Genomic DNA, 18,227 nt, shown 5'->3' with positions numbered 1-18,227 from the left:
GAGTACTGCCACTTGACACCCTGCTACTTGTAGCAAAAGGCCTAGAATCCAGTCAAGCCATGACCAGAAAACCTGCCCCTCTCATGGTTACTAGGGACCAGCCCACCGACCATTCCCCACCTGAACGCAGGCAACTCCTTTGCTTTAACTGTAAAAAGCCTGGTCATTTTAAACGTGACTGCAGATCACGAAAAAGATCTGCATCCCCCCAATCCGATGGCCCATCTGACAATCAGGGGCAAAGATCCAATCAGGATCATGTTGATCGGCTACCATAGGTCCTGGGCAAGCCTGTGTCTCACTCCCCTTCTATGGCAGTTACCTCAATTAATAATGATGGCCCTCTGGCTAAAGTGACACTACCCATTGAAGGGCACCCTACAACCTTTTTAATAGACACAGGTGCAGCCAGAAGTGTAATAAGGGCCCAGGATCTGCCAACTAAAACCTTTCTATCTAAAATAGATGTATCATGTGTGGGAGTTGATGGAGTTCCCCGTACTAGCCCCCTCACCAAGCCCCTCCGTGTAGCCAACATACCCCACTTGTTTGCAAGATTTGTGGTCTCAGACACCTGTCCTCTTAATCTACTAGGTGCAGATGTTCTTTCTAGACTCCAGGCCTCAATCAAATTCAGTCAGGATGGTACTGTATCCATCTCATCCCCTCTGGAGGCTGATGATGTATCTGCTCTGTGTTCTCTTCCGATTATGTTGGCTCTTCAACAAACTCCCACCCATGCCATCCCACCAGAGGTGCTTGCCCGTATCCCAGAAAATCTTTGGTCCACTGGTCCAGAAGACATTGGTAAACTTAGAATTCCTCCTGTTATGGTTACTCTTAAGCCAGGAGCTCCACTGCCTAGGAAACCCCAGTATCCACTCAAGATTGCCCAATCAGAAGCCATCTCAAAACAAGTTCAGACACTTGTTAATAAAGGGGCTCTTATCCCATGCACCTCCCCCTGTAACACGCCCCTATTCCCAATTAAAAAGAAGACTGCAAAGGGGGAACCTGAAAAGTACCGGATGGTCCAGGATCTCAGAGCTGTAAATGAAGCCACAGTGCTGGAAACTCCTATTGTGCCTAATCCTCACACTCTGCTGTCAAAAGTACCTCCAACTGCTAAATACTTCACTGTTGTTGATTTAAGCAATGCATTCTTCAGTATTCCTCTAGATCCCAGCTGCTGGTATCTGTTTGCCTTCACCCATGAAGGACAGCAATACACTTGGACTGTCATGCCCCAAGGGGCTCAGAACTCACCTAGCCAATTTGCTAAAGCCATGACTCTAATCCTATCCACCTGGCAAGAACAGAACCCATCCGTAGTGCTTATCAGCTATGTGGATGATCTTCTGTTATGTGCTGATGACCTCACATCTGCAGAAAAGCACTCTGAGAGTCTCCTCTGCTATCTAGCAGATCAAGGCTGCAAGGCCTCAAAGCAAAAGCTACAGTGGTGTGCCACTTCAGTTGTCTTTCTTGGTCACTGTATTTCACAAGGCACAAGACACCTTACGCAGGACAGGATCAAAGCCATACAGGCTATACCTGTGTCAACAAAGCCTAAGGATTTACATGCTTTTCTTGGACTAATTTCTTATTGCAGGTCCTGGATCCCAGAAGCCTCTCTATTGATGCAACCTCTCTACGATGCTTTGAAGACGGATCCCTTCGACCTCTCACAGGAAGCTATCTCAAGCTTCCACAATCTCAAGGCGGCCATCTCTACAGCACCTGCACTTGGCCTGCCAGACTACGACAAACCTTTCAAACTCTTTGTCTCTGAGAGACAAGGGCATGCCACTGGTGTCCTGGCCCAGTCTCAGGGCAACAAGACACGACCTATCGGATACTACTCTTGCAGACTTGATGCTGTAGCCAGAGGAGGTCCCTCATGCCTCAGAGCTGTCTTTGCTGCACAAGCATTGCTGGACAAAACATCTGACCTAGTTCTTGGTCATGATCTCATCCTCCTGGCTCCTCATGACATCTCTGCAATCCTTAATCAGACTCAACCAAAGCACCTCTCTACAGCAAGACACCTCAGACTGCAGTGCTCACTCTTGATCCCTGATAATGTCACCCTACTGAGATGTAATGTTCTCAATCCTTCCACCCTGCTTCCACTTCCTGAGGGGGGAGATGAGGAGGGTGATGGGGAGAATCAAGGTGAAGAGGTTATGGGTGATCACCCCCATGACTGCTTTGAGCTGATGAAAATGGAAACAACTCACTTACCATCTGTAAGTGAAAACCCACTGCTAAATCCAGACCTTATCCTCTTTGTGGATGGCTCAAGGTTTGCAGATGAACATGGAAAGTACCACACAGGATATGCTGTCACCACAGAGGACACAGTTCTAAAAGCGGAGGCTCTCCCTCCAACAGTGTCAGCGCAGGAAGCTGAACTACAAGCCCTTATCATGGCATGCAAATTGGCCGAAGGCCAGACAGCGAACGTATACACGGACTCCTCCTATTCTTTTGGAGCCGCCCACAATTTTGGCCTCCTATGGAAAAATAGGGGCTTCCTGACAGCAGCAGGGACCCCAGTAAAACACGGCAAGGCCCTTAAAGACCTAATGGATGCCTTGCTCCTCCCAACGGAAGTAGCGGTTCTGAAAGTGAAGGCCCATGGAAAATTGAACACTAAAGAAGCAAAAGGCAACAACCTGGCAGACTCTGCAGCCAAACAAGCGGCTAGGAATTTACAGGAAGTGGAGAGCAGAGTGGAGGATACACCTACATTGGCCTTACAGACCCTACCAGTGGAAAGATCCCAGTTGAAGGTATTGCAGGAGGCAGCAAGTCCTGAAGAAAAGAACATATGGAAGCAAAAAGGAGCTGTGCTGAACAGGAATGGCCTATTTGAAAATGACAGGAAACCATGCCTACCAAAGAGTATGTACCCAGCAGTGGTACAGTGGGCACATGGAGCAGCCCACTTATCAAAGACTCTTATGAATGCTCTAATTCAAAAGTACTACACAGCACCAGGAATTACACCACTAACAGACAACTACTGCAAATCCTGTGCCATTTGTGCTAAGTGCAATCCAGGACGCATGGAGAAGACACCCCAGAAGCATTTGGCAAGAGCCCAATACCCATTTCAAAGGATACAAATTGACCACATACAGATGCCAAAGAGTGGAAGATTTGAATATGCCCTTGTGGTAGTGGACATGTTCTCAGGATGGCCAGAAGCCTACCCAACTGCCAACATGACAGCCAAGACAACAGCTAAAAAGCTTCTGAATGAAGTAGTGTGCCGATATGGAGTACCAGAAGTCATAGAAAGTGACCAAGGACCTGCCTTCACAGCTACAGTCACCAAGGAAATCTGGTCTGCCCTAGGAGTCACTTTATCCTTTCACACTCCCTACCATCCCCAGAGTAGTGGCAAAGTGGAGAAAATGAATGGTACTCTTAAGACCCGAATGCTGAAGATGTCTCAAGAGACTGGTTTACCCTGGCCTGATAGTCTACCCATTGCCCTCTATAGCGTCAGGTACACCCCTAGGGGGGAACACTCTCTATCTCCCTATGAAATTTTGTTTGGCACTGCCCCCAGACTAGGGTGTTATCATCCTCAGCAGCTACAAGTACAATCTGATGCACTTACTAATTATGTGACCGCATTGTCTAGGGAGTTGACTAAAATACATGCTCGAGTGTTTTCTTCTCTTCCAGATCCTGAAGCAGTTACTGGGACTCACAGGCTATTACCTGGTGATTGGGTATTAGTGAAAAGATTCGTGAGAAAGAATTCTCTTGAGCCCAGATTTGATGGTCCGTTTCAGGTTCTGCTGATCACATCTACCTCAGTCAAGGTGGGAGGCAAAAATACTTGGATCCACGCCTCCCACTGCAAGAAAGTGCCGCCACCAGACGAAGAAACCAGTCCGACTCAATCATGAGTATCCTACACTACATCATGCATATCCTTTGTATAATATTAACAACCGTAGGCAAACGCCGCCCAGATATTGCCATAACTAACAAAAATGGGATAGTACAATTTTGGTTTAACTCTGAAAACACTACTACAGCATCATATGTCTTTGATGCTTGTACAATACTACCCTGCCCAAAGGGTGCCACTAGAACATATAAATGGTATCATGAGGCATATGGGGAGGGATATATATGTGTCACTGGAGGAGAATGGGGGGAAGATTGCAACTCCTGGGTAGCAGCCGCATGGAATTCCGGTCCCTCATGGGGTTACAAACCTAAAAATTCAGTGGCCACAAACAGTAAGGACAAAGAAGGCAGACCGTTATCAGAACGTATGAAATTGGTTAAAATAGGCCCTAGTATGCGGCTTTCATTAACCATTCAGAACCCAGTCCCTAGTGATTCAGGAACTTATGTTCTTGGATGGTGGTTTGGTGGAACTACTCAAGGACACCAGACAAAGTTTGAAATCAAGGATATAAGTACCTCAGGAGATTGGAAAGAACCCAGTAAAGAACCCTTAGTCCGCGCTTTGGAACATCATATTCAGGCTTATAATAAATTTATAGCAATAGCAAACCCCACCTTTGTAGATACCATGGCCATAGAAACAGGTTATTCGGATATTAATCTCTGGCTCGAGTGGATGAGGTATGCCGCAGGAAAAGGTAATAAAACAAATTGTTATGTTTGTGGTAGTGCTAGACCTCATTTAGGTACAGTCCCGCTAAATATTCCAGAGCAGGTAGAGGACTGCTTCCTCAGCCTATATACCAATAGCTCCTCCGATCACACAGATTGTGAACGGTGGAAGAAAGAATATCCTATAACCACTAAAACCCCTAGACCAGGAGAAGGTATCACCATTTACCCTGGAAATTACACTTGTTATGTCATTTCAGGTGACCAAGGCAGATTCCTGGGAAATTTCTCTGATGATTATTGTTCCATCTACCGAGTTATAAATAAAGCCAAACTGCAAGGCCAAGTCCAGTCTCTAGGTGATATCTACTGGTTGTGTGGAGACATGAAACTAAGAACCCGATTGGAAGGAAATTGGACTGGAGAATGCACCCTAACCAAAGTCATCATGCCTGTACATATCTTCAATCATGAGCCTACAGAGGAACCAGAGGTCCACCACAGGAGCAAAAGAGAAGCTCCCAGGGGAAGTCTAGACCCGCATGTATACATAGATGTCATTGGGGTCCCAAGGGGGGTCCCAAATGAGTTTAAGGCTAGAGATCAAGTAAAGGCAGGATTTGAATCTTTCCTGATGCCCCTAGTTACGATTAATAAAAATGTAGATTGGATTAATTACATTTATTATAATCAACAAAGGTTTATCAATTTCTCAATAGAGGCTCTTAAAGGACAAGCTGAACAACTCAGTGCTACATCTACTATGACATTCCAGAATAGAATGGCCTTAGATATGATTCTAGCAGAGAAAGGAGGGGTATGTAAAATGTTCGGGGATACCTGTTGTACATACATTCCAGATAATACAGGCCCCAATGGTAAAGTAACTCTAGCTATAAAGAAACTAGAAAGCTTATCATCAGAGCTCAAAAGAAATTCAGGAATAGCAGACCCCTGGGACCAATATTTTACTGGGATGGGAGGATTGCAAAAAATGCTGATGCAAATAGGAATATCAATACTAACAATTCTCATCCTCCTAGCCTTAATCGTCTGTTGTGTGCTACCATGTCTGAAGAAATTGTGTGAAAAAGCCGTGGACAGTACAACTCCCTTGATGGCAAACATCGACTATGAAGAATATCCAGACGAACCCCATGAACCCCTAAAAAGATATTCAACTACTCTAGTATTAAATATATAAGGGACAGCATCTGAAAACCTATGTACAAAGTCTGTGGCAAGGGGGGTCATGGAATAGCCATGACTCGTCTAACGTGCAGCAAGAAGAGAGTCGGAGAAGTACATAGGACAGATGAGATAGGAATCTAATTTTTAGGGAAAGAATCTTGAAAATGTTTTAATTTATATTATCAAAAGGGGGAAAATGTAGTGGATGGGGGTCTTGTGATATGAAATATACCTTAAAACATTAATCATATATGTCTATAATAATGTAATGTCTATGTCTCTTTAATTCACACTGCTATATTCAATCTTGCATCTCTGCTTCTAGAAAATATCAGCTTAAAAGTAACAGATGGCATAAACCTTCCTTCCAACGTGGCAGTATCAGGATATTAAGATTGAACTTTGTTCGATTACTAATATTTCTGTTGAAAGGAGATAATAATGGCCATATCAGGATGTGTGTCCTGGACACACACTGATATGGGGATATTGCCTGCTTGTTAATACCCGATCGATAGAATGTCAGGGTGACCACCTGGAAGAAAAGTCTAACTCAGCGCTTAGGCAGCATAAAATAGGGCTATAAACTTATCGCCTGACAGATTGCACACACATACACACACGTCATGGAAAATATGATCAGTAATATGGGTGTTGATTTTATGATGATCTTGAGTCCTTATAAACCCATGTAAGACGTTTGAATAAACAGAAGAGATTTGGTTATCTGAACCGTGTGTCAGTTGTCTCATTTCTCTCCTCCGATGCATGCATCTTCTCATACCTTCCAGTCTGCCCGACAATAGATAAACCAGCAGCCTGACCAAAAAGGCTTTCTATTACACTACAGTAATAGTGCACATTGTGTAAATATACTACAGTAATAGTGCACATTGTGTACATACACTACAGTAATTGTGCACATTGTGTAAATATACAACAGTCTATGCACATTGTCAAAATATGTTATACTAATTGTGCACATTTAATAAATATACTACAGTAATAGTGCACATTGTGTAAATATACTATAGTAATAGTACACATTGTATAAATATACAACAGTCTATGCACATTGTAAAAATATTTTTCACTAATTGTGCATATTGTATAAATATACTACAGTAACTGCGCACATTGTAAAAATATACTACAGTAATAGTGCACATAGTATAAATATACTACAGTAATAGTGCGCATAGTGTAAATATACTATATTAATTGTGCACATTGTATAAATATACAAAAGTCTGTGCACATTGTTAAAATATATTACACTAATTGTGCACATTGTATAAATATACTACAGTAATTGTGCACATTGTAAAAATATTTTCACTAATTGTGCACATTGTTTAAATATACTACAGTAATTGTGCACATTGTAAAAATATGTACACTAATTGTGCACATTGTATAAATATACTATATTAATTGTGCACATTGTGTAAATACACTACAGTAACTGCACATTGTGTAAATATAGTACAGTAATAGTGCACATCCTGTAAATATACTACAGCAACTGTGCACATTGTGCAAATATAGTACAGTAATTGTGCACATTGTACAAATATACTACAGTAATAGTGCACATTATATAAATATACTACAGTAATAGTGTACATTTTATAAATATACAACAGTCTTTGCACATTGTAAAAATATGTTATACTAATTGTGCACATTTAATAAATATACTACAGTAATAGTGCACATTGTGTAAATATACTACAGTGATAGTGCACATTGTATAAATATACAACAGTCTATGCACATTGTCAAAATATTTTTCACTAATTGTGCATATTGTATAAATAAACTACAGTAACTGCGCACATTGTAAAAATATACTACAGTAATAGTGCACATTGTTTAAATATACTACAGTAATTGTGAACATTGTAAAAATATGTACACTATTTGTACACATTGTATAAATACACTACATTAATTGTGCACATTGTGTAAATATACTACAGTAACTGCACATTGTGTAAATATAGTACAGTAATAGTGCGCATCCTGTAAATATACTACAGCAACTGTGCACATTGTGCAAATATAGTACAGTAATTGTGCACATTGTACAAATATACTACATTAATAGTGCACATTATATAAATATACTACAGTAATAGTGCACATTGTGTAAATATAATACAGTAATTGTGCACACTGTAAAATATTTTTCACTAATTGTGCACATTGTATAAATATACTACAGTAACTGTGCATTTTAAAAATATACTACAGTAAATGCCCATTGTGTAAATATAATACAGTAATTGTGCACATTGTATAATTATACAACAGTCTGTGCACATTGTGTAAATATATTACTGCAATAGTGCACCTTGTATAAATATACTACAGTAATAGTGCACATTGTATAAATATACTACAGTAATAGTGCACATTGTGTAAATATATTATATTAATTGTGCACATTGTATAAATATACAAAAGTCTGTGCACATTGTTAAAGTATATTACATTAATTGTGCACATTGTATAAATATACAACAGTCTATGTACATTGTAAAAATATGTTATACTAATTGTGCACATTTAATAAATATACTACAGTAATAGTGCACATTGTGTAAATATACTACAGTAATAGTGCACATTGTGTACATACACTACAGTAATTGTGCACATTGTGTAAATATACAACAGTCTATGCACATTGTCAAAATATTTTATACTAATTGTGCACATTTAATAAATATACTACAATAATAGTGCACATTGTGTAAATATACTATATTAATTGTGCACATTGTATAAATATACAAAAGTCTGTGCACATTGTTAAAATATATTACACTAATTGTGCACATTGTATAAATATACAACAGTCTGTGCACATTGTAAAAATATAATACTGGAATAGTGCACATTGTGTAAATATATTACAGTAATAGTGCACATTGTATAAATATACAACAGTCTATGCACATTGTAAAAATATTTTCACTAATTGTGCACATTGTAAAAATATACTACAGTAATAGTGCACATTGTTTAAATATACTACAGTAATTGTGCACATTGTAAAAATATGTACACTAATTGTGCACATTGTATAAATATACTACATTAATTGTGCACATTATGTAAATACACTACAGTAACTGCACATTGTGTAAATATAGTACAGTAATAGTTCACATTGTACAAATATGCTACAGTAATAGTGCACATTATATAAATATACTACAGTAATAGTGCACATTGTGTAAATATAATACAGTAATTGTGCACATTGTAAAATATTTTTCACTAATTATGCACATTGTATAAATATACAACAGTCTGTGCACATTGTAAAAATATTTTTCACTAATTGTGCACACTGTAAAAATATACTACAGTAATAGTGCACATTGTGTAAATATACTATATTAATTGTGCACATTGTATAAATATACAAAAGTCTGTGCACATTGTTAAAATATATTACACTAATTGTGCACATTGCATAAATATACAACAGTCTGTGCACATTGTAAAAATATAATACAGGAATAGTGCACATTGTGTAAATATACTATAGTAATTGTGCACATTGTATAAATATACAACAGTCTGTGCACATTGTAAAAATATACTACAGTAATAGTGCACATTGTGTACATATACTACAGTAATTGTGCACATTGTGTAAATATATTACAGTAATAGTGCACATTGTGTAAATATACTACAGTAATAGTGCCACATTGTATAAATATACAACAGTCTATGCACATTGTCAAACTATTTTTATCTAATTGTGCATATTGTATAAATATACTACAGTAACTGCGCACATTGTAAAAATATACTACAGTAATAGTGCACATTGTATAAATATACTACAATAATAGTGCACATTGTGTAAATATACTATATTAATTGTGCACATTGTATAAAATATACAAAAGTCTGTGCACATTGTTAAAATATATTACACTAATTGTGCACATTGTATAAATATACAACAGTCTGTGCACATTGTAAAAATATAATACTGCGAATAGTGCACGTTCTGTAAATATATTACAGTAATAGTGTACATTGTATAAATATACAACAGTCTGTGCACATTGTAAAAATATTTTCACTAATTGTGCACATTGTAAAAATATACTACAGTAATAGTGCACATTGTTTAAATATACTACAGTAATTGTGCACATTGTAAAAATATGTACACTATTTGTGCACATTGTATAAATACACTACATTAATTGTGCACATTGTGTAAATATACTACAGTAACTGCACATTGTGTAAATATAGTACAGTAATAGTGCACATCCTGTAAATATACTACAGCAACTGTGCACATTGTGCAAATATACTACAGTAATAGTGCACATTATATAAATATACTACAGTAATAGTGCACATTGTGTACATACACTACAGTAATTGTGCACATTGTGTAAATATACAACAGTCTATGCACATTGTCAAAATATTTTATGCTAATTGTGCACATTTAATAAATATACTACAGTAATAGTGCACATTGTGTAAATATACTACAGTAATAGTGTACATTGTATAAATATACAATAGTCTATGCACATTGTCAAAATATTTTTCACTAATTGTGCATATTGTATAAATATACTACAGTAACTGCGCACATTGTAAAAATATACTATAGTAATAGTGCACATTGTATAAATATACAAAAGTCTGTGCACATTGTTAAAATATATTACATTAATTGTGCACATTGTATAAATATACAACAGTGTGTGCACATTGTAAAAATATTTTTCACTAATTGTGCACACTGTAAAAATATACTATAGTAATAGTGCACATTGTGTAAATATACTATATTAATTGTGCACATTGTATAAATATACAAAAGTCTGTGCACATTGTTAAAATATATTACACTAATTGTGCAAATTGCATAAATATACAACAGTCTGTGCACATTGTAAAAATATAATACAGGAATAGTGCACATTGTGTAAATATACTATAGTAATTGTGCACATTGTATAAATATACAACAGTCTGTGCACATTGTAAAAATATACTACAGTTATAGTGCACATTGTGTACATATACTACAGTAATTGTGCACATTGTGTAAATATACAACAGTCTATGCACATTGTCAAAATATTTTATACTAATTGTGCACATTTAATAAATATACTACAGTAATAGTGCACATTGTGTAAATATACTATAGTAATAGTGCACATTGTGTAAATATACTATAGTAATAGTGCACATTGTGTAAATATACTATATTAATTGTACACATTGTATAAATATACAAAAGTCTGTGCACATTGTTAAAATATATTACACTAATTGTGCACATTGTATAAATATACAAGTCTGTGCACATTGTAAAATATAATACAGGAATAGTGCACATGGTGCAAATATACTACAGTAATAGTGCACATTGTATAAATATACAACAGTCTATGCACATTGTCAAACTATTTTTATCTAATTGTGCATATTGTATAAATATACTACAGTAACTGTGCACATTGTAAAAATATACTACAGTAATAGTGCACATTGTATAAATATACTACAGTAATAGTGCACATTGTGTAAATATACTATATTAATTGTGCACATTGTATAAATATACAAAAGTCTGTGCACATTGTTAAAACATATTACACTAATTGTGCACATTGTATAAATATACAACAGTCTGTGCACATTGTAAAAATATAATACTGGAATAGTGCACATTGTGTAAATATATTACAGTAATAGTGCACATTGTATAAATATACAACAGTCTGTGCACATTGTAAAAATATTTTCACTAATTGTGCACATTGTAAAAATATACTACAGTAATAGTGCACATTGTTTAAATATACTACAGTAATTTTGCACATTGTAAAAAATATGTACACTAATTGTGCACATTGTATAAATATACTATATTAATTGTGCACATTGTGTAAATACAATACAGTAACTGCACATTGTGTAAATATAGTACAGTAATAGTGCACATCCTGTAAATATACTACAGCAACTGTGCACATTGTGCAAATATAGTACAGTAATTGTGCACATTGTACAAATATACTACAGTAATAGTGCATATTATATAAATATACTACAGTAATAGTGCACATTGTGTAAATATAATACAGTAATTGTGCACATTGTAAAATATTTTTCACTAATTGTGCACATTGTATAAATATACTACAGTAACTGTGCACATTTTAAAAATATACTACAGTAAATGCCCATTGTGTAAATATAATACAGTAATTGTGCACATTGTATAATTATACAACAGTCTGTGCACATTGTGTAAATATATTACTGCAATAGTGCACCTTGTATAAATTAACTACAGTAATAGTGCACATTTAATAAATATACAACAGTCTATGCACATTGTAAAAATATGTTATACTAATTGTGCACATTTAATAAATATACTACAATAATAGTGCACATTGTGTAAATATACTACAGTAATAGTGCACATTGTGTACATACACTACAGTAATAGTGCACATTGTGTAAATATACTATATTAATTGTACACATTGTATAAATATACAAAAGTCTGTGCACATTGTTAAAATATATTACAATAATTGTACACATTGTATAAATATACAACAGTCTGTGCACATTGTAAAAATATAATACAGGAATAGTGCACATTGTGTAAATATGCTACAGTAATTGTGCACATTGTATAAATATACAACAGTCTGTGCACATTGTAAAAATATGTTTCACTAATTGTGCACATTTTAAAAATATACTACAGTAATAGTGCACATTGTGAAAATATGTACACTAATTGTGCACATTGTATAAATATACTACATTAACTGTGCACATTGTGTAAATATACTACAGTAACTGCACATTGTGTAAATATAGTACAGTAATAGTGCTTATCCTGTAAATATACTACAGCAACTGTGCACATTGTGCAAATATAGTACAGTAATTGTGCACATTGTACAAATATACTACATTAATAGTGCACATTATATAAATATTCTACAGTAATAGTGCACATTGTGTAAATATAATACAGTAATTGTGCACATTGTAAACTATTTTTCACTAATTGTGCACATTGTATAAATATACTAAAGTAATAGTGCACATTGTATAAATATACAACAGTCTATGCACATTGTCAAAATATTTTTCACTAATTGTGCATATTGTATAAATATACTACAGTAACTGCGCACATTGTAAAAATATACTACAGTAATAGTGCACATTGTGTAAATATACTATATTAATTGTGCACATTGTATAAATATACAAAAGTCTGTGCACATTGTTAAAATACATTACACTAATTGTGCACATTGCATAAATATACAACAGTCTGTGCACATTGTAAAAATATAATACAGGAATAGTGCACATTGTGTAAATATACTATAGTAATTGTGCACATTGTAGAAATATACAACAGTCTGTGCACATTGTAAAAATATACTACAGTAATAGTGCACATTGTTTAAATATACTACAGTAATTGTGCACATTGTATAAATATACAACAGTCTGTGCACATTGTAAAAATATTTTTCACTAATTGTGCACATTGTAAAAATATACTACAGTAATAGTGCACATTGTTTAAATATACTACAGTAATTGTGCACATTGTAAAAATATGTACACCATTTGTGCACATTGTATAAATACACTACATTAATTGTGCACATTGTGTAAATATACTACAGTAACTGCACATTGTGTAAATATAGTACAGTAATAGTGCACATCCTGTAAATATACTACAGCAACTGTGCACATTGTGCAAATATAGTACAGTAATTGTGCACATTGTACAAATATACTACAGTAATAGTGCACATTATATAAATATACTACAGTAATAGTGCACATTGTATAAATATACAACAGTCTATGCACATTGTCAAAATATTTTATACTAATTGAGCACATTTAATAAATATACTACAGTAATAGTGCACATTGTGTAAATATACTATAGTAATAGTGCACATTGTATAAATATACAACAGTCTATGCACATTTTCAAAATATTTTTCACTAATTGTGCATATTGTATAAATATACTACAGTAATAGTGCACATTGTGTGAATATACTATATTAATTCTGCACATTGTATAAATATACAAAAGTCTGTGCACATTGTTAAAATATATTACACTAATTGTGCACATTGCATAAATATACAACAGTCTGTGCACATTGTAAAAATATAATACAGGAATAGTGCACATTGTGTAAATATACTATAGTAATTGTGCACATTGTGTAAATATACAACAGTCTATGCACATTGTCAAAATATTTTATACTAATTGTGCACATTTAATAAATATACTACAGTTATAGTGCACATTGTGTAAATATACTATAGTAATAGTGCACATTGTATAAATATACAACAGTAATAGTGCACATTGTGTAAATATACTATATTAATTGTGCACATTGTATAAATATACAAAAGTCTGTGCACATTGTTAAAATATATTACACTAATTGTGCACAGTGCATAAATATACAACAGTCTGTGCACATTGTAAAAATATAATACAGGAATAGTGCACATTGTGTAAATATACTATAGTAATTGTGCACATTGTAAAAATATACAACAGTCTGTGCACATTGTAAAAATATACTACAGTAATAGTGCACATTGTTTAAATATACTACAGTAATTGTGCACATTGTGTAAATATACAACAGTCTATGCACATTGTCAAAATATTTTATACTAATTGTGCACATTTAATAAATATACTACAGTAATAGTGCACATTGTGTAAATATACTATATTAATTGTGCACATTGTATAAATATACAAAAGTCTGTGCACATTGTTAAAATATATTACACTAATTGTGCACATTGTATAAATATACAACAGTCTGTGCACATTGTAAAAATATAATACTGGAATAGTGCACATTGTGTAAATATATTACAGTAATAGTGCACATTGTATAAATATACAACAGTCTGTGCACATTGTAAAAATATTTTCACTAATTGTGCACATTGTAAAAATATACTACAGTAATAGTGCACATTGTTTAAATATACTACAGTAATTGTGCACATTGTAAAAATATGTACACTAATTGTGCACATTGTATAAATATACTACATTAATTGTGCACATTGTGTAAATACACTACAGTAACTGCACATTGTGTAAATATTGTACAGTAATAGTGCACATCCTGTAAATATACTACAGCAACTGTGCACATTGTGCAAATATAGTACAGTAATTGTGCACATTGTACAAATATACTACAGTAATAGTGCACATTATATAAATATACTACAGTAATAGTGCACATTGTGTAAATATAATACAGTAATTGTGCACATTGTAAAATATTTTTCACTAATTGTGCACATTGTATAAATATACTACAGTAACTGTGCACATTTTAAAAATATACTACAGTAAATGCCCATTGTGTAAATATAATACAGTAATTGTGCACATTGTATAATTATACAACAGTCTGTGCACATTGTGTAAATATATTACTGCAATAGTGCACCTTGTATAAATTAACTACAGTAATAGTGCACATTTTATAAATATACAACAGTCTATGCACATTGTAAAAATATGTTATACTAATTGTGCACATTTAATAAATATACTACAGTAATAGTGCACATTGTGTAAATATACTACAGTAATAGTGCACATTGTGTACATACACTACAGTAATTGTGCACATTGTGTAAATATACAACAGTCTATGCACATTGTCAAAATATTTTATATTAATTGTGCACATTGTATAAATATACAAAAGTCTGTGCACATTGTTAAAATATATTACACTAATTGTGCACATTGTATGAAGATACAACAGTCTGTGCACATTGTAAAAAATATTTTTCACTAATTGTGCACATTGTAAAAATATACTACAGTAATAGTGCACATTGTTTAAATATACTACAGTAATTGTGCACATTGTATAAATATACAACAGTCTGTGCACATTGTAAAAATATAATACAGGAATAGTGCACATTGTGTAAATATACTATAGTAATTGTGCACATTGTAGAAATATACAACAGTCTGTGCACATTGTAAAAATATACTACAGTAATAGTGCACATTGTTTAAATATACTACAGTAATTGTGCACATTGTATAAATATACAACAGTCTGTGCACATTGTAAAAATATTTTTCACTAATTGTGCACATTGTAAAAATATACTACAGTAATAGTGCACATTGTTTAAATATACTACAGTAATTGTGCACATTGTAAAAATATGTACACCAATTGTGCACATTGTATAAATACACTACATTAATTGTGCACATTGTGTAAATATACTACAGTAACTGCACATTGTGTAAATATAGTACAGTAATAGTGCACATCCTGTAAATATACTACAGCAACTGTGCACATTGTGCAAATATAGTACAGTAATTGTGCACATTGTACAAATATACTACAGTAATAGTGCACATTATATAAATATACTACAGTAATAGTGCACATTGTATAAATATACAACAGTCTATGCACATTGTCAAAATATTTTATACTAATTGAGCACATTTAATAAATATACTACAGTAATAGTGCACATTGTGTAAATATACTATAGTAATAGTGCACATTGTATAAATATACAACAGTCTATGCACATTTTCAAAATATTTTTCACTAATTGTGCATATTGTATAAATATACTACAGTAATAGTGCACATTGTGTGAATATACTATATTAATTCTGCACATTGTATAAATATACAAAAGTCTGTGCACATTGTTAAAATATATTACACTAATTGTGCACATTGCATAAATATACAACAGTCTGTGCACATTGTAAAAATATAATACAGGAATAGTGCACATTGTGTAAATATACTATAGTAATTGTGCACATTGTGTAAATATACAACAGTCTATGCACATTGTCAAAATATTTTATACTAATTGTGCACATTTAATAAATATACTACAGTTATAGTGCACATTGTGTAAATATACTATAGTAATAGTGCACATTGTATAAATATACAACAGTAATAGTGCACATTGTGTAAATATACTATATTAATTGTGCACATTGTATAAATATACAAAAGTCTGTGCACATTGTTAAAATATATTACACTAATTGTGCACAGTGCATAAATATACAACAGTCTGTGCACATTGTAAAAATATAATACAGGAATAGTGCACATTGTGTAAATATACTATAGTAATTGTGCACATTGTAAAAATATACAACAGTCTGTGCACATTGTAAAAATATACTACAGTAATAGTGCACATTGTTTAAATATACTACAGTAATTGTGCACATTGTGTAAATATACAACAGTCTATGCACATTGTCAAAATATTTTATACTAATTGTGCACATTTAATAAATATACTACAGTAATAGTGCACATTGTGTAAATATACTATATTAATTGTGCACATTGTATAAATATACAAAAGTCTGTGCACATTGTTAAAATATATTACACTAATTGTGCACATTGTATAAATATACAACAGTCTGTGCACATTGTAAAAATATAATACTGGAATAGTGCACATTGTGTAAATATATTACAGTAATAGTGCACATTGTATAAATATACAACAGTCTGTGCACATTGTAAAAATATTTTCACTAATTGTGCACATTGTAAAAATATACTACAGTAATAGTGCACATTGTTTAAATATACTACAGTAATTGTGCACATTGTAAAAATATGTACACTAATTGTGCACATTGTATAAATATACTACATTAATTGTGCACATTGTGTAAATACACTACAGTAACTGCACATTGTGTAAATATTGTACAGTAATAGTGCACATCCTGTAAATATACTACAGCAACTGTGCACATTGTGCAAATATAGTACAGTAATTGTGCACATTGTACAAATATACTACAGTAATAGTGCACATTATATAAATATACTACAGTAATAGTGCACATTGTGTAAATATAATACAGTAATTGTGCACATTGTAAAATATTTTTCACTAATTGTGCACATTGTATAAATATACTACAGTAACTGTGCACATTTTAAAAATATACTACAGTAAATGCCCATTGTGTAAATATAATACAGTAATTGTGCACATTGTATAATTATACAACAGTCTGTGCACATTGTGTAAATATATTACTGCAATAGTGCACCTTGTATAAATTAACTACAGTAATAGTGCACATTTTATAAATATACAACAGTCTATGCACATTGTAAAAATATGTTATACTAATTGTGCACATTTAATAAATATACTACAGTAATAGTGCACATTGTGTAAATATACTACAGTAATAGTGCACATTGTGTACATACACTACAGTAATTGTGCACATTGTGTAAATATACAACAGTCTA

General features: G+C 33.4%; 1 protein-coding gene across 1 annotated transcript; it reads left to right on the top strand.

Annotated features, from left to right (window-relative positions):
• Positions 1–289: 289 nt before the first annotated feature.
• LOC130316178 (uncharacterized) lies at positions 290–3,936 on the top strand. Its single transcript, XM_056552780.1, has one exon. The coding sequence runs from the start codon at positions 312–314 to the stop codon at positions 3,924–3,926; it is 3,615 nt and encodes a 1,204-aa protein (XP_056408755.1). The 5' UTR covers positions 290–311; the 3' UTR covers positions 3,927–3,936.
• The last annotated feature ends 14,291 nt before the right edge of the window (positions 3,937–18,227 follow it).

The sequence above is a fragment of the Hyla sarda genome, unplaced genomic scaffold (genome assembly GCF_029499605.1).
Source record: "Hyla sarda isolate aHylSar1 unplaced genomic scaffold, aHylSar1.hap1 scaffold_1914, whole genome shotgun sequence".
Lineage (NCBI taxonomy): Eukaryota > Metazoa > Chordata > Amphibia > Anura > Hylidae > Hyla > Hyla sarda.
The sequence above is the reverse complement of the archived record's forward strand: the minus strand, read 5'-3'. Positions and strand labels throughout refer to the sequence as shown.

What these genes read in the sequence shown, in the direction of transcription:
- LOC130316178 (XM_056552780.1), top strand. Translation starts at nt 312, where the DNA reads ATGGCAGTTACCTCAATTAATAATGATGGCCCTCTGGCTAAAGTGACA.